General features: G+C 43.7%; 1 protein-coding gene across 1 annotated transcript in view; it reads left to right on the plus strand.

The window, feature by feature from the left end:
- XPR1 (xenotropic and polytropic retrovirus receptor 1) overlaps positions 1-22,486 on the plus strand; it is a 108,044-nt gene that overhangs the window by 69,201 nt on the left and 16,357 nt on the right. The window contains exons 3-11 of the mRNA XM_083867746.1: positions 733-834; positions 6,665-6,888; positions 10,479-10,628; positions 11,087-11,170; positions 11,638-11,719; positions 14,613-14,800; positions 15,030-15,209; positions 19,291-19,456; positions 21,141-21,332. Coding sequence (XP_083723872.1) covers positions 733-834; positions 6,665-6,888; positions 10,479-10,628; positions 11,087-11,170; positions 11,638-11,719; positions 14,613-14,800; positions 15,030-15,209; positions 19,291-19,456; positions 21,141-21,332 — 1,368 coding nt within the window. The remainder of the gene's footprint in view (positions 1-732; positions 835-6,664; positions 6,889-10,478; positions 10,629-11,086; positions 11,171-11,637; positions 11,720-14,612; positions 14,801-15,029; positions 15,210-19,290; positions 19,457-21,140; positions 21,333-22,486) is intronic.

A 22,486-nucleotide genomic window follows, 5' to 3' on the forward strand; every position in this document is an offset into this window, starting at 1 on the left:
CTCCACTATATTTTTTATAACAACAAGGTGACCAAATCACTGCTCTAATTTCAAGTTTTGACTTTATTTATGGAATTGTATGCAGTTCTTGCAAAAGAATTAAAACTGTTCCAGAGCAGTGGGGGGTGAAGGAGAGTTGTGGATCTGATCAAATCACCATAATTTAGGCCTTCTCCTTTCAACTTTGCTTATGGGAAAAGTGTTTATTTTCCAGGAGGAAAGCTTCCACACAGTTTTCTGGATAGGTTTTAGTTTGCTGGGATGTTGTGTTTGTGTTTGAAGGATTACCCTGATGAGAAGGTGGGAATGATGGCTGAAGCCAGTGAGTTCTCCTGGAAAATCAGCTGAAGGCTTCAGTTAAAAACTTGCTGCTTTCCTTCTGAATACAAATGTTTGCTAAGCTGGAGTGAACATTCCTGGTCAGCTTTGGTCTTGGAAGTGAAAATGGAGTTGTGAGATCTGAAATAGCACTTGAAGGGTCAAGAAAGATGATGGGAACTTTGGTCAGGGTGCTGTTACTGCTGATAACTGTGCTTTGTGTCCCTCTCTGTCTTGGTGCAATTCCTTTTACAAGCAAATATGTGTTTCCCTCGAGCCCTTTGGACTTGGTTGTTCTTTTTCATCTGCATCACACAGATTTACTCTGAAGAACTATTTCCATGGCAGCCACTTGTAAAATCATTCCTATGTTCTTCTTTTACAACTTCTTTGTTTTTCTATTTTGTTCTGCAGACACAGATGAGGACACGGTGAAAAGATGTTTTGCCACGTTCGAAGAGAAATTCTTCCAAACCTGTGAGAAAGAACTTGCCAAAATCAACATTTTCTATTCAGGTAAGGTGCTTATTTTGTGTGTATTTGTGGAAAATCCAACAGCAGAAAAACGGCCTGAAGGTCCCAAACTTTCAGGGTAACCACAGTGGTGATGCAGGTCTGCCATCAGGTAATTAGAGGGCGGGTTTGTTTGGAAAACTGCTCTGGTTTAATCACAGGTCTGGAGCTAAACCCTGGCATTTGGCTGGAGGGAGGATGAGTGGCAGGTGATTTCATTTCTTTGAACTTTTCAAGGTATCCTGCTGAACTTTACGGAGATGCTCTTAAAAGTAAAGGGCAGAGTCTTTCAGCTTATCCATGTTGACAATCTCCTGGCCCTGTTTTGGGTGTGCTGAGCCTCCCAGCTGGTGTTTCCTGAGCTGCTGCAGGAATAGCTCCTGTGGGCTTGCCCCTGTGTGGTAGCTTGATCATCCTGATGGGTCCAACAAGTTTTTAAGCACTGAACTCTTGCTGAAACCCCTGCAGCTTTCTGGACTACAAAATCCAGCAGCAATTGCCATGGGCTGTGTGTTTTGAGTAAAAATGTTGTCATGGTAGAAGTGGGGATTTCTGGGTGTCATGTGTCAAGTGCTGGTTGTTGTTGCTTCCTCTGAGAAAGTTGCCCTCTCATCCTTTGCTTTGAAAACAACTTCAGAATGGGTTAACTGGAAATCCACTCTGTAAAATTGCTACTAAAGGCTTGCTGTGCTCTGGCTCCTGCTGCCATTACACTTCAGATAATCTTCAGCCTCGTTTGGTGAGGTTTAAAATGGGGTTTCAACTAGAAAAGCATTTAAATGTAGATACATTTAGAATGTATTGGCTTCTATACTTCTCTTAACATGTTGATTTATTAACTTAGTGGTACAAACAGGATTTGCAGCACAATATGGTAGCCTTTTCTAGTTCTGATTTTAATCTGGTAACAAAGGCACAGTCGAATTGTGCAAAATATTTTCATAACCATTGGGTGATGACTTTATTGCTGGCTCTTTTACTGCCAGCCAGGATCTGGGTTGTGAACTTGAGGATAGCTGAAAGCATGATGGATGCAGTGGCTGAGCACTGCAGCCTCCCTGTGTTCAGCTTCCATCTAGGGAAGTAAATCTCCTTTGGGCTGGCTGTGCCTGCTCCCCCAGCTCCCTGGAGCAGAGTGAGTGTCAGGACAAGAGGCAGTTTTTCAGGTAAAATTGGTATTTTTTCTTAGGTCAGCTGGGTTTTACACTTTATAGGCATTTTTCTGCATGCAGTTCATATGCACCTAACTCAGAGCACTGCTCTGTGTTGTTTTCCTGGGAGATTCTGTGTTTTTATCCCAGATGTGAGGTTTTTATGCTCAGAAACTTCCTTTCTGAGCCTATCAAATCCTGTGCACTGTGAGCTAGACTCTGTGCAGGAAGTTCTGTCAATTTAGATGCACAATACAGATTATAATTTTCCCTAATGAGGACCTGCTGCCACACGTGCACCTACATGTATGCACCCATTCCAGCATTGTTTAAAATGGCATTAATAACACAGGGTAAGGGTGTTTTTTTCCCCAGCTAGCTGTCATTTCAGAAAGTTCCAGGAGAGAATACATGTAATTTGAAAATCTCCTGTGATAAGATTAAAATAAGTCTTTTATTTGCAGAAGAGTGACGTGACTTTGATAGAATGGAAACCTGTTATTAGGGTTATTAGCATTGAGCTACAGCAAGAGATGTTCCATCAGTGGTTCCTGCCCTTGATGGTGTCAGAAATTTGTCATGTTGGACCCTATTGTAACTCCAGGCATGTGTTGGCTTGGATTATGACCTGGCACATCCTATTTATTATAGGTTTATTACACAGGTTATTACACCCCTGTCTTGACTACAGTAAATATTGTTAATTTTCAAGAAAATCAAGTTTTCTGTTGGTCTCTGCTTCATTTCCTCATCATCTTTCCCTAGGCTGAGTGAGCATCACCCAGGATTGCCACAGCACAACCAACCTCATCCTCTAGGGATGGCCTGGTCCTGAACCCCAATTCCTCCATGGAGCTCTCAGAGCTGGAGTGACTGCTGCAAAAGCCTTTCTTTGCCCTCCCCTTCAAACATTGCTTAATTCCTCAGCCCAAAAGGGAGGGTTTGTGCTCCTTTCAAACATTGCCTTAATTCCCCAGCCTGTTATCCCAGCTCAGTGGAAAGGAAAACTGCCATTAACTTAATCAGATTTTATAAACAATTTGCAATTTTTTTGACTGTGCTCAAGAAGATCTATCCCCATCCGAAAGAAGAAAGAATTGCAGTAAAATTTTCACATGGTTCCAGCAGAGGAATGCCTATTCAAGTGCTAAAGTTTTATCTGTGGCCAATTTTAGTTTGTGTTTGGGATTTTCTAGATGACAGGTTTGTTATGTTTTAAATCACCATCATCAGGATTTGGCTAGACAGCAGCCAGCAACATTTCCGTGGTTAATTTAGGAATGGTTTTGTTATTTGTAGGAAACCCTGGCTTTAAATTGGGAAGCAAAATATTGAACATAATATGCACAAGTAGGGAAGGGAGGGAATGCTAAGAGGGGCTGCCTAAAATGTGTAGCTGGCAGGAGGTTCAGGCTGTTGATCACCTCCTGTCTGGTGAAACAGGCTTTGATCACACCCATGCCCATGTAAACTGGAATTTGGGGGGAAATTTTCCTGGTTCTTCAGTGCAATAGTCTTTTTTTCCATCATCCTTACGTGTGAACTTCCATTTAAACTTGGAAAATGAAGCCAAAAACCAACTTGGAGCTGCGTAGTTGAGGTGATAACTCTTTAGGCTCTTTTAGTCAGGGTCTAGCAGCATTTTTTGGGCACAGCTGCTGCTTTATGGCAGCACTTCTATTGAAGTCTGCTGCTATTTGTTTTGGATTTCTCGTTAGTCTTTGCCATGAAATTGCACTTGAGCTGAGGGCTCTGTGGGCATCAGGTCGTGCAAAATGCTGCAACACAAGAGTGGTTCCAGTTTCTAAGCTTTTTTTTTTTTTTAAAAAAAAAACTCTCTTGAGCAACGTATTTTTTAAAGTCACTTTTCAGAATGTTAAATCAGTGGTGGATAATGCTAAATTAGTGATAGTGGTATATGGCTTTTCAATGGCTTTGGAGTACACTGCAAACTGAGAAATTAATTTCTATTCTGCTTTGCTGTTTCCCTGGGCAATTCCCTAGGAGGTTTTCAGAACAGCAGCACACATTTGATTTTGTTTTGCTTCTGCATTGAGTCTCAGTGGTAAAAACATCATACCTTAATAAGATGAGATGATTTGTGGATGGGATAACTGGAGTCAGTGCAGGAGAGAGAAGGTGGTGACAGGATGACTGTTTCTCAGGAATGGCTTTTTTATGGATAGCTGCAGTCATAAATATTTCAAGGCATCGTGTTTTCTTTAAATATTATGTTATTAGGGTGATGGATTTTAGGATTTTTCTGGACATAGGGACAATAGAACAGTGCTTTCAATTGAAAATATAAGTTTAAACTCTTCCATATCTACTGATTTGATTTAAAAGAAATCTCAGTGTATCACAGATGGTTTAATAGATGTTTCCAATATAGAGAGTGAACTTGTGGGCTTTATTTATATGAAGGCTTTTGATTTGAACAGATATCAGTTTCTTCTTCCCGAGGGAGTGCCCTAGTGCGGAGGGGTTATTGTTTTTGCAGTCTGATCTTGTTGTAGTAAATATTTTGTGGTTGTAGGCTGTGGGCAGGCGATTCTCACTGTGGGCTGCATTGCCTCTGTTTGGTGGAGTCCAGTTGTTAGAGAGGAGCTGCCCTTTCCTGCATTTTAAATCTTCCTTTAATAAAGTTTATAAGTGAGAAATTTTGAGTTTCAGGCTCCTCTGAACTCGATTTCCTATGCTGATCCCCATTTTCTGTTTGGAAAGGTGTTCTCCTCCTGGCAAATACCTTACGCCCTGTAAAAATATTTATAGAGTAGTTTTGCTCTTAAAATTAAGCAGAACTGAGTAAAAAGGAAGAGTAACTCTTACATCTGAATGGGGAGCAATTGAAAATAATCACTGAGTCGTTACGTAAATACTAATAAAGAGAATTACATTGACATCCAGGAGGCTGTTGGGGCAGCGCTTTGCAGAGTAGAGGGATGTTGTGGCTCTGTGGTTTGTGGTGCTGTGCTGGGTGTCCTGCTGGGTGGAGGTGGCTCCAGCACTGGTCAGCATCTTCCTGGCCAACACCAACACCTGTGGTCTGTGACCCTGATATCAACAGAGATGCCAAAGCTGTGACTGAAGCTTAGCAGGGGAAAAAAAAGCCTGGAAGGAACCAGTTGTACAGAACAAAGAGAACGATAACAGTCTTAACTATGCTGGTTTTAGCTTTAAAAGATTGTTATTTAGCCAAAAATATTATTTTCTGAGAGTACATAAAGCAGCGTGTTTAAAGGAACACCTTCATAATTGAGGTGTGAGGACGAGAGACAGACTTGTTCTGAAAACACATCAAAATGACATTGAAGTGCAGGCTGGTGGCCTTTTTAACCAGTAACTAACGAGGCAGTGCTTCTAAAGTGAGGAAAAGAGGGATAAATTATTACAGGGGCTCATGTACAGCAGCCAGCAGTGCTGTAACTCCTGATCAAAGCAGAGCTGTGTTTGTCTGTCGCTGGGAGCTTGGCAGAGGGGCCGTGCTGCTCTCTGAGCAGCAAAATTCAGTGTCACATTTGAAGTGTGGGGTTTGTCTTCTTTGATTTCCCTACTGTCACATGAAAAGATAGTAAACACATAGTCAGTAGTGGGTTCACAGATCTGAAAAACGCTTTGCTTACTCACTGTCATGTTTCATAATATTGTCTAACAGGATTTTTCTTCTAATGCTTCTGGTGCACTTGATTTGTTTGGGGAAGAGGAGCAGCTTTTCTGCTATGCTCAGAGTGGCTGTGTGGTCAGGGCTTTGGTATTTGGATGAAGCCCCCTGTGCCTGCTGCCTCCAGCCAGTGTGGGGATGCCTGTCCTGCTGTCCTGGTGCTGCTTTGCAGTCCCCAGGTACAGGCTGGGCCTCTTCCATCCCTAACAGGTGTTTGTTGTGCTGCTGGACTGAGCATCCTCTAGAAATCAAAGCTGGGATGGAAGTTGAGTGGTCTCAGTTCCTGGCTAATGTTGCTTTAGTCTGTGCTGAAGGGACAGCCCCTTGGTTTTGGCCAAATTTTTTTTTCTTGAGAACTTGTGTGTTTTACATAGGTTTAATGAGGAAAGTTTGCTCCTCTGCTCTGCCCTTGTGAGACTACATCTGGAGATCTGCATCCAGGTCCAGGGCTCCCAGCCCATTAGAATGGGTCCAGAGGAGTGGAGCACCTCTGCTCAGAGACAGACTGAGAGAGCTGGGGGTGCTCAGCCTGGAGAAGGCTCCAGGGAGACCTTACAGCACCTTCCTGTCCCTAGAAGGGTCCCAGAGAGCTGGAGAGGGACTTTGGGCAGGGGCTTGGAGTGACAGGACAAGGGGGAATGGCTTCACAGTGCCAGAGGACAGGTTTGAATTAGACATTAAGCAGAAATCCTTCCCTGTGAGGTCACTGAGACTCTGGCACAAGTTTGCCTAGAGAAGCTGCGGCTGCCCAATCCCCGGAAGTGTTCAAGGCCAGGTTGGACAAGGAACTAGTGGGAGATGTCCCTGGGCTGAAGCAAGGTGGTCTTTAACCCAAACCAGCCCGTGATTCCACCCTGTGAAAAGAGAAACACGCGGAGCTGTCGAGTTCAATCCTCCATGGAGGAAAGCCGTGCAGTACAGTGCATTTTACCCACGGGCACTGAGGAACAGCCGCAGTGCTCTGAGGGCTACGTGGGCCATGTATGAGCCCCCGGTGACCTTTCTCCGTCCCTGCCCACAGAGAAGCTGGCGGAGGCGCAGCGCCGGTTCACCACGCTCCGCACCGAGCTGCAGTCCACCCTGGACGCGCAGAAAGAGGCCAGCGGGGCCTCCACGCTGCCGCGGCGCCGAAAGCCCGTCTTCCACCTGTCCCACGAGGAGCGTGTCCAGCACAGGAACATCAGAGACCTGAAATTGGCCTTCAGTGAGCTCTACCTCAGCCTCATCCTGCTGCAGAACTATCAGGTACCGCCCGCACTGCCCCGGCCGCGGACGTCTCCGCGCCTCGCACGGGTTCTCATTTATTCCTTCCTTTTCCCTTTTAAAGGTTGTTATCCAGCCAAAAATATTATTTTCTGAGAGTATATAGAGCAGCACGTGTAAAGGAACACCTTCATAATTGAGGTGTGAGGACGAGACACATCAAAATGACACGTAACAGTTGTAAAGGAAAGGCAGGTAGCAGTGTACATACACCTGAGCTGGAAGTGCTGAGCTGACCTGCAGATGGACTTTTCTTTCTTCTTTTTCTGGGCTGGCTGACCCCAGCACCTCTGTCCAGGCAGGACCTCTTCCTTCTGTAGTGTGTTGTTCTATGCAGGGCAGGTTGGGGAAGAAGGTCTTTTATCTAATATTTGTCCTGAAACTTGAAATCCCAATGTACTGTTTCCTCTTGGCGTTACCATGGTAGGGGCTGTGACCTTGCTGTGGCAGAATTTCTTGCTAAAACATCAATTAAAAAAAAATATATATTTTGATTTCTGCAGGGTAGAGGCTCATTTGCCTTGAGGTATGAAAACAAATGAATCTTTGGTTGTACTTGGATTTTTGGCCTGGTAAATATTGCAGGCGTTGGTCTTGTTCCAAAAATCTTGAAATAAAAATCTGTTAATATATTTTTGGCTGGGCTACCTCTTCTAGAATTAAATGCTCTGAAATGTTTGTAAGTGTTTTACTGTGAGGGGTTTTAGCTTGTTAAATAAGAATTTTGGAGCTTAAATTGACTATATCCGTACTTAGATCTTTGACAGAGCTTTACTGCAGAATTTTACTAAACAAAATTCACAATCAGAATAAATTGAATACCACTCTGCTGTATGGACAGAACATACTCTCCCAAAATTCTGAGTATTTGTACCTCTCCTACCGTGATGTTATCTTTGAGCATGTGTCTGGAAACTCTTGAGTTTCTCAATAAATCTCTTTAACTATTAGTGGTAGTTCCTGGTTCAAATTCCTGGGAAAGGTGGAGTATCTGTATCTTTTTAGGAATGGAGTGAAGCAGCATCACCTGCTGTGATTTCTTCATTTACATTTATTTTCCTTTTTAACAGAAGACAGCTATACTTTTAATTACAAAAGATCAATTCTGAGGCTTGATGAAGTATTTAAATAGGGGCTGGCTTCCCATTCCTTTGGGAAATCTTTTCCTCAGTGAAGAAAGGCAGGTTGCACACTGATATTTATGCTTTTTGCTACCGTGAGTCCAGACCCACTTTAAGTTTACTAAATATTGATCTAAACCCCATCTGGTTTTGATAGCTTTCACACTTTGCAGAGGCAGCAGAGCTGCTTTCTACAACATAACTCCAGAGAGAGAACGAAAAAAGTTTCCTCAAATTGATATTGAGTTGAGGACAAGGAATACAAACACGAAAACAGACATAAAACTAAATCCCGGAGTACTACTGTTGTTAATCACTCTTGAGCTCAGAATATAACAGTGAGGATTATTCAAGCTCTGGTGGTTCTGGAGAGAAGAAAAAACAATAACCTGGTGGGAGGATGAGGTACCTGAGCCCTTCATGTAGGAGATAAAATGAAATCAGCAGCAGCATTATAAATATCAAACTGGCTTTGATGAAATGCTGATGCCTTGAGTTGGGTTACTGAGGAAGGAAAATCCACCTGAAGCAAATTCCTCAGTCTCATAGGACTGAGCAAATGCATTCATTCCTGAGGTACACAAACCAAACGTCAAATGAAACTGTAAGCAGTCTCCAGGGCAGCTCTTACATGTTTAACTTATCAATGATTAAACTTCTGATAAAATTAATTTATTGTTACCAGCAATGTATTATTCTGGATTGTGTATGTACATAAAAAAATCAATTTATTTGATATGCTGTGTTTTAGGACAAACAAATGCTGAGAAATTAAGCATATGATATTTAGTTATTTGTTCTGTATACAATATAGTGCATTTATTGGGTGAATAATAGAGGCTGAACCAGTTTTATTAAATTACCTTGCTGGTCCATTTCCTAATATATATAAGCAAAGATTTTTGAGTCCACTTTTTGATTCTACTTGATGTTGCATTATATTGTTGCCTAAGTTGCACTATTTGTTGTTTGTGGAGGTTTTGTGGGGTTTTTTTATGGTGTTTGTTTGGTTTTTTCACAAAACACAGCAGAAGAAATGGAGGTCAGGCTTGGAGAAGGTCTCTTGCCAAATAAAAGCAGCAAGAACAGCAAAATATCAGACTGCATAAGTGATGTTTGTTCTGTTCCACAGTCCCATCACTGTGTGTTCCTTGTCAGAAGCATCACTGTGACCAACAGGGCTTTTATCACGCACTTGGAGGCTGCAGAATTTTTGCAGCCAGAGGATGAAATGCCACTGGAGAGGTTTTAGGGTGTCTGGTATAAACCATATCCCAGCCAGCCAGGGTACAACCCCAGATTTAGGCTGGGGTTGTACCCGTGGCAGATGAAGGGATGTTATGAAAGAGCCCTGACCAAAATCATCCTTTTGTTGCAGTTTTTCATGTGAAATTTCTGCTCTCCTTGAGGTGAAAAGCTGGCTTTTCCAATAGAAAGTAATTAAAGTCTCTTGTCTGCAATAAGGCAGGTCATTAATTCTTTGGCTTCCTGCTCCTGTCTTCCAGCCTCATTTCCCACCTAGATGGGAGGGTCTGGCATTAAATCACTCTAAGCATAATTACATTGGAAATAGTTCCAGTGAGTAGTTGGTGTCTCTCCCCAGGGCACTGGATTTTGCTGTTTTCTCTGATTTTCTTTCCAAGCTGCTTCCTAAGCTTTTTTCAGAAGTGGGTCTTGCTGTGGTCTCTCTGTTTTTGGTGTTGCTTGAATGAAACATGGAGTTTTTCAGGCAGCACCTCCTGCACAAGGCAATGCAGGATTGTAAATACATCATGTCACTGCAACTGCTGCTGTGTGAGGAGCTTTGCCTGTCTCAGGTACCATGCACAGGTGTTGAATCAGGGATCAGCTATAACTTGGCAATCAGCGGTTGATTGTTGTTTTAAGCATTGTGTGCTTGTCTCCAGAGACTGGAGAGTTACACCTCCTGCAAGCCTAAGCTGGTTTTGCAGTCGTTGTGCAACATACTCTGTGAAAAAAACATGCTGCTGTGGGGATGCACTTGTCTGGATTTAATCTGCAGCACTGACAACTTTCATAAAAAGATTTCCCTTCTGTAATGAATTTAGCTGGAGAACTTGATTTGAAACCAGTACAAAGTTTAAAGAAGTCAGGAGCTCAGATTTTTCAGGAGGGAAAACCCCTTAAGGGTTATTTGTCTTCAAGGTAGCATTGGGTCACTTCTTGCATAAAGGAGGAAGGTGGAAGTGATCTGGCTTTTCAGGAAATACAAAGGTTTAGGTAGCTCTGTTTTTATGCCCGTGAGTCCTACGTTTTTTATTTTACTTGCTAGGATTACAAAGTAAGAACTCAGAAACTTCCCGCCAATGAATGCAATCATTTTCATTCTTATTAACCATTCCTTTCTCACTAGCACTGGAGAGAGAACCATTTCTCTTTCTTGGGAGATGGCTGGGGCTTTTAAACCCCATTTTTTCCCCTTGCCTGCAGAACCTGAACTTCACCGGCTTCCGCAAGATCCTGAAGAAGCATGACAAAAACCTGGAGACAACGCGGGGAGCGGAGTGGAGGGTGGCCGAGGTGGAGGTGGCTCCCTTCTACACCTGCAAGAAGATCAACCAGCTGATCTCTGAAACAGAGGTGAGGAGGCTGGCCTGGGCACTGCTCCTCTTCTAGCTGGCAAAAAATACCTGAGATTTGGGTCACTGCTGGTTTCTGGAAGTGTTCTAGCACAGGCCGGGTGGAGGTCTGAGCAAACCTGTTCTAGTGGAAAGTGCCCCTGCCCATGGCAGGGGTTTGGAACAAGATCTTTAGGTCCCTTCCAACCCAAACTATTTTGTGATATTGTAATCTCCATAGTGTTTTCCCTCTCTATAGCTTGTATTTATCACCAAGATGGCTGATAATTGATTTTGAAAACTTGGGCAGCCTTAACTTCTGCCATGAAGGAACTTGGTGCATGGGGAGCTTTCTATGTCTTTATATTAAAAGAATACTGGGCCAGAGTCACCTATAACATGCAAACCAACCTTTAGTTTTGGTTTGACCACGTGCTCATCACTCAGATGACCTTCAGTGGTGTATCTTTGTCTCCTCAGGAAGTGGTGACCAATGAGTTGGAAGATGGAGACAGACAGAAGGCAATGAAACGTTTGCGTGTTCCACCCTTAGGAGCAGCTCAGGTGAGACATGAGGGCTGTGGAGCAAAGCTGCTACTCCTCCAACTTGTCAAGGTGCCAAATCAGATTCCACATCTGAATGAAACAGTGGAAATAATTGATGGGAGCCTGCATGGGGCAGGGCCAGATAATCTGCTTTAGTTCCGGAAGGTTTGGAAATAGGTTACTGCTGCTAATGCATGCAGACAAGGTAATGAAGGGAGGAGATAAATGGTAAAAGGAAATTTGTGCCAATAAAAGCATATGCTTAGTGTTTGTGTGGTCTGGAATATTTTTCAGGGGGCGCTGAGATGCCCAAGCTCTGTTTCAACATGGCAAGAATATTATTTCAGTTTTAAAAAATCCTCACTTCAAGAGCAAGAGTGCAACCAGGGCTCAGGAGCTTGTGTTTCTGATTTTAAGTTTGCTCTGCAAACTAATCTGACCATACTGATAACCTCATGTTAATTGTGTCATGGTTTTGTTCACAGCCTGTACCAGCCTGGACTACATTCAGGGTTGGATTGTTCTGTGGGTTGTTCATTGCACTCAATGTCACTGTCATACTTTCAGGTAGGTGTCCGGCCATGCCTTGGTTTTTGGCTGTATTCTCCTCACTTAGGGAAGGCCTGGACCTGGGTATTCTGGGTTAAATCAGAGCCACATCACATTGGTGTGAACTACCAGTTCTGCTCAGCAGTAGGTTATGGTTTTTCTCATGATGTATATGTGAATTCTGAACACAAAAGAACACTTTTCTTCTGGTTTCCTCCTTATTTTTAGAGGGATATTCTGAGGGTGCAACATCTATGTGTAAAAACAATTTTTGTTATCGTTCTGGGAACACACAATCCGTGCCCACCTTGAGACAGATGCTTGTAGAACTTGAGCTTTGCATGGTATTGACTCCTTAAAGAAATGTCCACCAGACACAGAGCCTTGTGACCAGATGCCACTTGGGATGGAAATCAAGAATTCATGTGGAAATTCCTAGGATTTCAGTGCCTGTAGTCTGCTAATAGAATTAACTGACTTTTTCTCATTGGCAGATGTTGGCAAGATCGTTTAAAAGCTACAATTAATGGGTGCATCTCTCAGGCCCTGGCTTTATTCTGCTTTGTGCCTTCTGACTTTGGCCTCTGATTAGAGTAAGAGCCACGTTAGTGCTGCAGATCCAGACACAGAGCTTAATCACAAGCAGCTTTACTAATTGTGTGTGTGATTTCTGGAGTGTTGTAACTTGCTTAAGCAGTACAAAGGAAAAGGCTTAACAAATCAACTTAGGAGCTCTTGCATTAGGGAAAGCCCATGTCTGTGTTTTTATGACTTAAAAGAACTTTTAATCGGATGTTTCTGTAATTGGATCCAGCCATCTCTTGGGATAAAATGCCTCTGTTTGAGGAGCTGTTTGCAGTGCTTCCCTTTTGGTCTTCCTGTGGTGGAGGCACGAAGTTGACCCATCTGCATGGAGGGGCTGTTTAATGTGGAGAAACTGTTCTTTATTCATCATTTCTGTTACTTAAACGTTTGATCTCTGTGTGAGATGCAAATATGATTGAAGCCGGTTGTGTTTGCTTTTCCTCTCAGTGCTAAGAATGAAAAAGTGAGAAGGAATTCATAAAAATGATTATATCTCTAAAGCAGGTGTTACTAACTCAGAGTGGGTAATAGGTGTGTTGTATCAGCAGGCATGATCTGATTGCTGAACATTTCTGCAGATATTGGGCAAAAACCTGGATTCCAAGTGCAAAGTGGGTGTTTATAATTGGCTCATACTTTGCTAACCTCTTGTCTGCTTTTGCCAAATTGTTTCTGTGCTTTGATCAGCTGAGATAGGATTTTAGTGTTCTGTGTGGAGAATTTGTGAAACAGCATCAGAACATGGCTTCTGTCAGTAACCCAGTGCTGTACTGCCTGATCTGAAAACCACAGCAGCAGCCTTTTACAGAGATGAGTTCATCATCACCTGGGGTCTGTTAAAGGCTGCAAAGCTCCAGGTGGATCCCAGCAGGGTGTCACCCTAAAGAGGACAAATTCTGAGGCTTCACTGGTTCTATTTGGGCTTCCCTGGGAGCCAGGCTAGTGTGTAAGTGAGGTTGGGATTTCACAGAAATGTGCATTTGCTTTATTAACCAGAAACCTGCAAGGTTAATGCAAAACCTCAAGCCCTTACTGTGGTCCTGCTCTTGTTTGAGAATTAGTCTACCATTAGACTTGTCACCAGGGGTAATTTCACTTCTTAGTCAATATTTTTGGGGCTACTCTTCCCTGTTTGGAGTTTTGACCAGATGACCCATTGTGGTTCCTTCCAACCTTACCCATTTTGTAACTTCCCTCTGTTTTCAGGTAAAAATTTGAAAATCTTGTTTACAACTCCACATTTAAGACTTACTTCTTTTAGCTTTTTTGGGGGTGTGTCATTTCTGTCCAAAAGTTGACTCTGTTTTGCCTGAGTCCAAGAGTCTTAAGTTTTAAATAAAAGCATCAGTTCTGGAGTCATTGTTTCTTGCAGAGCTTTTTCTGCAGAAGTTATGTAGTATGAAGTGTAGGTGCTGAACACATGAAATTCCCTATGTATTTGCTTTCTCTGAGAAAAAGTTTTAAAAGCTTGGAGCTGTAATTTAGGCAGGTCTGTGGGAATAAATTCTCAGCCTCAGTTCTGTAAAGTGCATGTTCTTTCTTTTGCCCCTCTTAGAAAGCATGCAGGTGAGAAACTCTCAATGAAACCAAAACTGAGGATTGAAAAACTGTATTTTATTTATGCTTTTCTCATCAAACCTGTGCCTAGTGACCAGGGGAGAGACAGTCCTTTGCAAAGAGGTTTATGCTGGAGAAAGCTGCTGCTGTATAAGGCTGTTCACTGTTTGAAATGAAGCACATTTGTTTCCAAACCCCTGAAAACTGGACAAAGGAAGCAACAGGCTTTCTAGCCCTGCTGCCCTGTGCTGGGATTTCTGTTTGGGTGGGGCTGGGTGTTGTAATGCTGGCCATGAATATGTATTGCATTACCGTTGTACTGAGTTGGGTGATTAGTCGGGTTTAGCATTGTTTTAAATGCTGTAAATGGTTCCTCTTGGTTTTGTGGGGAGCTGAAGTGTTTGTGCATCTGTCTGTTGGGATTTCATCTCTATTAAACCGGAATATTTAAGTGCCCCTGGTCAGATTTATGCGGGTGCTGTCCCTTGTGCCTGTAGTGTGGGGCAGGACGCTGCTAATGACTCGATCACAGCAGCTGGAAAGGGAATTTTTCCCCAGAATGCTCCTAAATCCTCTGACAGGCCAGGCAAAACGTCCTCCACTTTCTGGAATATGCAGTTGTGTACACGTGTATCCTGTTTTCTTAGGGTACAGCCAAACATCTGAGAGCCAGGATAAAGCCTTGCTTTGTGACACAGCCTCTGTTATCCCTAAAATCCTTCCTTTTTTTTTTTTTTTTTTTTTTTTTTTTTTTTTTTGTCATTGCCAGGTGTGGCTTTTATAGATGGACCAAATGTGTGGCCACTGGTGAGAATCTATCGAGGTGGCTTTCTCCTGATAGAATTCCTCTTTCTCCTGGGTATCAACACGTATGGCTGGAGACAGGCTGGAGTCAACCACGTCCTCATCTTCGAACTCAATCCCCGCAGCAACTTGTCCCATCAACATCTCTTTGAGGTGAATAGGAGGGGTTTTAGAGTGGCCGAGCCATGCTGAGGATCAGCAGGATAAATCCTGCGCTGTTTCCTGGCAAGGGCTCCTAATACAATTAGAAGAGGAAGTTGCTGGAGTCTGATTAGATTACAGGATTGAGCACTGCTCTCCCTTTTCTTCTAATGAGAACACATTGCAGGTTTTGGGGCTGTGTTTTCATTAGGTGTCTCTGTGGTTTGTTTTTTCCCTGCAGATTGCTGGTTTCCTGGGCGTTTTGTGGTGCCTGAGCCTGCTGGCATGTATATATGGTAACTTCATCTACATCCCCATGCAGGTGAACCCACTCATCTTGTATGGCTTCATGTTGCTTTTTCTCATCAACCCTACCAAAACCTTATACTACAAGTCCCGTTTTTGGCTGCTCAAACTATTGGTAAGTGTCAAAGCTGGTTGAAATAAATATATATTTTTTTAAATGCTGTGGCTGAGCAGTAGCTGTGAAGTGTATACAAATGTCACTAACCCTCAGGAGAAAGGGATGCTGGGGGATGTTTAAACCACTGTGATTTGTAGAGCAACACCTGATCAGGTGTCAACAGCAGATAGTTTTTGAGCATGGGTTTGCAGAAGCATATTCTGCTTCCTGTACCTGTTGACTTATTAACCTTCCTATAGCAAACTTCTTACAAACTTTTGCATGGATGTCTTTGCTTGTCTATTCCTTAACCTAATGAAACAGATTTGGTCAGAGGTCCAGTGCTCTAAGGCAAGGCTGCATGGATGCTCCTAAGCCCAAACTGAGGTAGTGCCAATGTTGAGAGGGTTCATTGATGGAGATAGAACCTTTGGAAAAGTTACTGCCTATAAAATTATGTTAATGGGTGGGGTTTTTTTCTGTTTGTGCTCTTAAACAAACTCTTTCTTTATTTTCCTGTAAGATAAGTCTGGTAAATTCAATGTAAATATGTGTGCTGCTTCAGTGTTCCAGTTATAGGTAGGAGCTCTGAAAGAACAGTTTTCAGACTTGCTGGGTGACTCATGAGTTTCTTCCCAGCTGGCTCTTTCATGTGCTCTTCCCCACCCTGTGCACCCTTTTAAATTGGCTTTAATCAAGCTGGTTCCCCCGATACCTTCTTGTTGCTGCCACTGCTGTGAGAGCTTTGGGCAGAAGAGGGTTTGGCTGGCTGGTTTTCTTCACAGAATCATTTTAATGCCAACTAAAACAATTAACTTTATCTGGAACACAGCAAAGATGAGACACAGCATCCTGCTTTGAGGATGTGTGTGCAGGTATACACACAGTGAATTAACCTCTGTGTGCTCACCTCTGTTATTTGATTTGCTGCCTTGCTGCTATCCCAGCCTCTTCCTGTGTGCCTTCCAGCACTCAGCCATCCCTCACAGGTACCTTTAGTCCCAAGCCTCATTAGTCTGCCTGCTGTCCCCTGGTGCGAGGGGAAGCGTTGGATGTGCTTTAACCACATGAGCAGTATCTGTGCTAATTTACCTTAATGTCTTGCCAGAGTGAGATTCTCAGTCTCCACAGAGCTGTTAGGCTCTGTGCAGCTTCTGTCCTGCCCCAGTGATCTCCAGACCATGCTGCAGTCTGAGATAGAGTTGTAGGATCATGGAATGGCCCTTAAAGATCATTGAGTTCCAATCCCTCTGCTACAGGCAGGGTCATTTTCCACTAGCCCAAGTTGTTCTGAGTGCCATCCAACCTGGCCTTGGACACTTCCAGGGATCCAGGGGCAGCCACAGCTTCTCTGGGCAACCTGGTCCAGGGCCTCCCCACCCTCACAGGGAAGAATTTCTTCCCAGTATCCAATCTAAACCTACACTCTATCAGTTTTAAGCTGTTCCCACTTATGCTGTCACTAAATGCCCTTGTGAACAGTCTCTCTCCATCAAACCTGAACCATGGAATATCTTGAATTGGAAGAGATCCATAAGGTTCATTGAGTACCTTGAGTGTGTAGATACCATCCTAAGGTGTCCTAGGGGAAAAAGGCTTCATCAAAATGCAAGATCACCTTAATGGTGGGAAATGACACGGTACTTGTGTGCCTTATGTGGAAGGAGGAAGGGGAAAGAAGGGGCCAGACCTCATAAAGGGCTGCTTTTATTGTGTGTACTTGACCAGTTGGGTTATTTTATTTCTCCATGCAGCTGCCAGCAGCTCTCTGGGTGAAAGGAGGTTTAAATACTGCAAGTCTTAGAACTGTGCTGCTCACACAAAATTTTGTTTGGCGAGCGTTTTTCTTCACGTGCTTCATATGTTTCATTCCCAACCAAAACAAAATCTGACATATCAGGTGTAACAGAGCATTACTGGCACTTTCAATTCTTCTGGAACCAAATCAGGGGCATGCTTGAGTTTGTTGCAGCATTTCCTCATGGATCTAGGAGGCTTCCTGCCTCCACCTGTGGTCAGCATCCACTGCTTGTTGAGGGTGGGATCTTTTGTGCTAATCCCTGAGGGATGGTGATTGACATCAGAACTGAGCCTCCTCTGAGAGAAAAAAGCTATTTAGCCTGTAGTAAAGTCTAATTCCCTTGCTGGGCTCTTCTTTCTTGCCTGTGTGCTTAGGTGAGCATTCTCTGTGTCTTTGCTGCCAGATGAGAAGCCTGAGTTTCCTTGTGTGGGCTGGGGAGAGGAGCCTGCCGGGAGGAATCGGATCTGAGCGCAGGGAATGGCCCCGTGCCCACACTCTCTGCAGGAGCTCCATAGCCACACCAGTGCAGGGAGCCTCTCTCTGAGAGGTGAAAAGCTAGGAAGTGCTCAGCTCAGATATCTGGCATTTCAGCATGAATTAAAAGTGCAGGGATCAGCACCAGGAAGTCTGCGCTCAGGCCGTGCGATTGTTGATAGAGAATTGCTACTGGATATTGAAACACCAGCTTCTGTTGTTTTATGGCTTTGTCCTTACCTGGAGGATGTTGCAGACACTTCTCAGCTGGGCAGCAGGCAGGAGCCAAAGTGCCTGGCACACGGCATTGGGAGGGCTCAGATGGCAGCTCAGGTTCTGCAGGAGGGTTGACTCAGATGCCAGTGCCAGATATGTCATGGATCTATCTGTTGACTCCTCCTCAACTGTAACCTGTAGGTGGAAAACTTCTACTCTCTTAAAAGTTTTATGCTGTCACCTGGCAGTGCTGAAGTACCTCTCCCTAAATGAAATAACAAGAATGTTATTATTTCTTGGTTTGTTTTTTTTTTTGTTGTTGTTGTTTGTTTGTTTGTTTTTTTAAGGGAAGTCTCTCTGTAAAGCTGTTTTCACATTTCATTTGCTTAACTAGTCTTTGTTCATGGACAAAACAACGGTCTACAATGAAAGACATGAAGATAGTATCAGGGAGTATTTGAAAAGGGAGGAAAGAGCTTTTGCAAGGGAAGGCTGGTGTGGTCTTTGACCTCTGCAGAAGCTGTTAAGGCAGCTGGGCACCTTTGAAGACAGTCCTCCCTAAAGGCTGGCCTTGTCTGACCCTTGGGAATAGGTTCCATCCAACATGAGCACAGAGCTTTCTGGGTCAAGATCCATATCTGCTTTATGCCACTAACTCTTAATCCCTTATTTGGCTTTGAAATTTTAGTAGCAGAGCCTTAAATCTGCATTACAGGCTGCTGGGGATGTGTCAGTCCTTTCCTGGGTTTCAGGAGCTGTTCACCCTTCAGGTTAATAAGGAGAGCAGTATAAAAGATCAGTGTTAGCCTGTGCTTTCATTAATTTAAAGGTTCATAAATCCTGGAATGACCGGATGGCGCTGGTGCTGTCCCTGTGAGGAATTGGCCATTAGTAACTATAACTAACCGGGTAGGGAGAGGGGTAATCAAAGGTAATGGAGCAGAAAACTGTCTGCTTTGGAAGGAGCAAAACTGCTGCTCAGCCTGAGAGGGAGAGTGGACTGGGATTGAGGGGGAGTCCAGCTGACAGTCAATAGGATTTCCTCTGCCCTTTCTTTAACCCTTTCCCTGCTGGAGGCATTGGCACACCCAGTAACAGTCCTCACTGTCACAACTTCTAACACCCAAGAACAACTCATGAGTTAAGTAAACCAAGGTATGACCAGACTAATGGCTGTGCTGAGGGTCTAAATACAGCTGACATTAAGTGCGAGGGGGAAGGTAAGTGAAGAAGATGTCAATAGACACGATGTAAGTGCCTGAAAGAAAGTGCTGATCAAAGTGAGAAAAATGGAACTGTGTAGAACTCTTAAATGGAGACTGGGAGTTTCTGGGAAAGAGCTTGGTTGGAGGAGGCTTGGCTGCTCTGCCAGTAAAAAACAAAAGGCTGGGGGGGCACGGGAATAAATGCATACAGGAGGAGGAAAGCAGGGATGTTTGTATTGAAACTGAGGAGACAGTTATCCTTTTTTGTCAGCAAAAGGTCAGCAATAAATCTTCAAGTGTTTCTGTTATTTCCATATTTGTTCAGTTCTGTGATGCCCTGCCACTGCCTTTGGATGCCTTTGACACAGCCATGAATTATTCCTGCTTTGTTTTTTCCTGACAGTTTCGAGTGTTCACTGCTCCCTTCCACAAGGTGGGCTTCGCAGATTTCTGGCTGGCTGATCAGCTCAACAGCCTGGTCGTGATACTCATGGACTTGGAATACATGATCTGCTTCTACAGCTTTGAGGTTCAGTGGGAGGACAATGCTGGACTTCTGGCAAATACAGGTACAGTAATGAGCCCTGGGAATGTGGTCAGAATGACCTGAGAAACACTGAGCCAGGCAACTTCCTCATTGTCTGTTTTAAAGACAGTTATTAATGGTATAGGAAACAAAAATAATTGGCATTTCTTGTAAACATGGCATTAGAGAGATTCTGCCCTTTCTTACTTCCATCCAGAGAAATGGAATTTCACATCAGTGCTCATTTCCTAATCCAGTCATTTGGCCTGATGTGTATATCCATCAAAGAATTTAGACACAACGCTCCTGATTGGAAAGAGAAATCAATTTTCCTGGCATTGTTGTTTTATTTCATAGAAGTTTAACCATGTATTTGCCTTTAGCCTCTTCCTGTTGCTCATCGAGAGAGTCCTGAGCTTGTTAAGCACAGCTGTCTGTGCTGTAGCCTGGTTCCTACGGGCTCCATCACAGTACTCTGAAACAACAGAGGATGGAGAAGCTCCTTAGTGCCACCTCTTATTCCATTTGAGTTGATGCTGCTCTGCCAGGGTTGTCCATCTCTGTCTTCTTTTCTAGCCAGAAGGAGCACAGAGCTGGAATGTGAATTTTGACTCTGGCCTTCCCAGTGGCAAAGCAGTACCTGTCTCCTCACGGCTGGGGCTGTTGACTTTCCATTTTAAGCAGGGACTGCTGGCAAATCATATTGTCTGATGGTTTTGACACTTGCTGAGAGAATTTGCTGTATGCTTCAATAAGCATCAGTGTTCACTTTGTTCTTCCAATCTGTCTAATCTTTCCCTTCATTTTAAAAGACGGCCTTGTGAGCAGCTAAGTATTTACTTATTAAAAATAAAATTAAAATACATAAAGCAACTGTGTGCATAACAATTTGTCCTCTTCCAATCTGAGCAGTGGAATGATAACACGGTGTTTTGGGATAAATATCAGTTAATAATGTGTCTCCCTTAGTGTGAATAAGAAACAAATGAATGTTAGGCAGCAGGGTGTTTGGTTTAGATGTGCTGAGTGAGACAGCAGAAGAATATGGAGTTCTTGGGGAGTCCAGGAGAACCTGAGGGTTTCTTGCTCACTGCCTTAATAAAAAGAAAGCTTTTGAAGATGGAGGAGGGGACACAAGGGCATTGTGGTGTGGTTGCTTCTCATCCCAGTTTTTGAAGCCAGACTATGCCTTGGCTTTGCTTTTTAAAAATCAAAGTGAAAAACACCAAACCCAGTCCCATACTGAAACATGTTTTCTCCTGTTACAATGCACAAGTAAAAAAGGTCAAGGACATCTTGAGCAAAGTAGCCTTTTAGAGCTGTCCTGCAGAGTTTCTAAGTGCTCTCCCATTTATGCACAAAAATCCAATGTTGAAGGCCTTTTGTAATTTCATCCTTAATTTGATTATTCACTGCACCACCAACAGCACTGAGCACATTTAAAAATAGATGATTTCTAATCATGCCTGTTAGTTCTACTGGCAGGGCTGAGGGAGTTAGGTGGTGATCTGTCTGGATGTGTTAGTGATGTCATGTCACCCAAACACCTCCAAGATGGAATACTGAGCTGCAGGATACTTTGGGCTTCTTGCTGTTGGTGCGCCTCAATACCAGCTGGTGATGGGGAATCGCTGCCATGAAGTGATATTGCAGACAGGAGGTCAACAGCACTGCTTAAACTTACTAACTCTTTGCCTTAACAGCTTCAACTCCTGTTTTTCTTGCAGATAATCAGATTTGTAACAGCTACTCCTACGGAGTGAGAGCAGTGGTCCAGTGCATCCCTGCTTGGTTGCGATTCATCCAGTGCCTGCGCCGTTACCGCGATAACAAACGGGCCTTTCATCTGGTTAACGCTGGAAAATATTCCACCACCTTCTTCGTGGTGACATTTGCAGCCCTCTACAGCACTCACAAAGGTACTGGTGATTTTGGGGAATCCTTTTGCAGCTCCTAGGGTTTGCTTTTCTCATACGAGAGAAGCTCAGAATCCGGCATCCCCTTGAAGTGTGAGATTCTTGTGTTGTGGCACCTGTGAAACATCTCTGGGGAATGGCAGGGGCCTGCCCAGCTTGTAAAGAGTGTTTTAAGATCTTATTTTAGGTGTTCTTCACATCCCTGTTCTGCTTAGAAATGCACTTAGGGAGCGGGGGAGGGAATTCTTAGGTTTCTCTTTTGAAAGCTGAAATACCTGTCAGGTTTTGCTGTGAAGGGATGTGAATGGGAGGGAGATATATGGGGAAAGGGAGAGCACAGCAAATACTTCTCCCTTAACATTCATGAATATTTAACCTGGATCATCTAAATAATCGATCCATCATTCCTGAATGTGAAGGCATGTGCAAAGTGCCAGGAAAAAATGCTCTCTCTGATTTTCCTGTGTGATTCTATCCATGCTTTCTCTACAGCTGGTAAGGAGTTGTTTCCAATCCATTTAACTGCAGATTGAGCTCTGATCCCTGAAGTTCCTCATCTCCCTGGAAACGACAATTACTCGATTCTACTCTTGTTCTGAAGGAAAAAGCTTTTAGTTTCTGCACTTCAGGCAGTCACCCTGCCTTTCATTGTTCTGAAGCCCTAAAAGCTGTATTCTTTCGTTTGAGAATGTCTCCCTCCTATATATCCAGAAATTAGCAACCACACACAGTCGTGAGCAATTACTTAGCCTGGAATATTCCTGTGGTGAGGCAAGGAGAAGTGTTGAAGGCATGATTCTAGTTAACATGCTGGGTTTTTTGGAGGGGTGGCAGGGCTGTTAGAAACCTTCCCGTGGCCAAGAAATGTCTGTTCTGACGTAGCTGGGCCCGGAGTCACAGTGATGATGTTTGTCAGGCCTTGCATTTTAATGGTAGGGAGGGGCACTGGTGGCCCAGGCTGGCTGAAGGCTGGGAGTTGGGCTCTATCCACAGAGAGCTGGTGTGGGATCATCCCCTGTGGATCTCCTCCCTGCTGCCATGTCCCTGGAGCTCGTTCCTGTTAGAATTGTTTGCTCAGTGACATTCTGCAGCCCTGCAGTCCAGTTAGTCACCACTGCCTGGGACAAGGCACGGACAGATTGCCTGGCTCCAGGGTC

The sequence above is a fragment of the Zosterops lateralis genome (genome assembly GCF_965231275.1).
Source record: "Zosterops lateralis genome assembly, chromosome: 9".
Lineage (NCBI taxonomy): Eukaryota > Metazoa > Chordata > Aves > Passeriformes > Zosteropidae > Zosterops > Zosterops lateralis.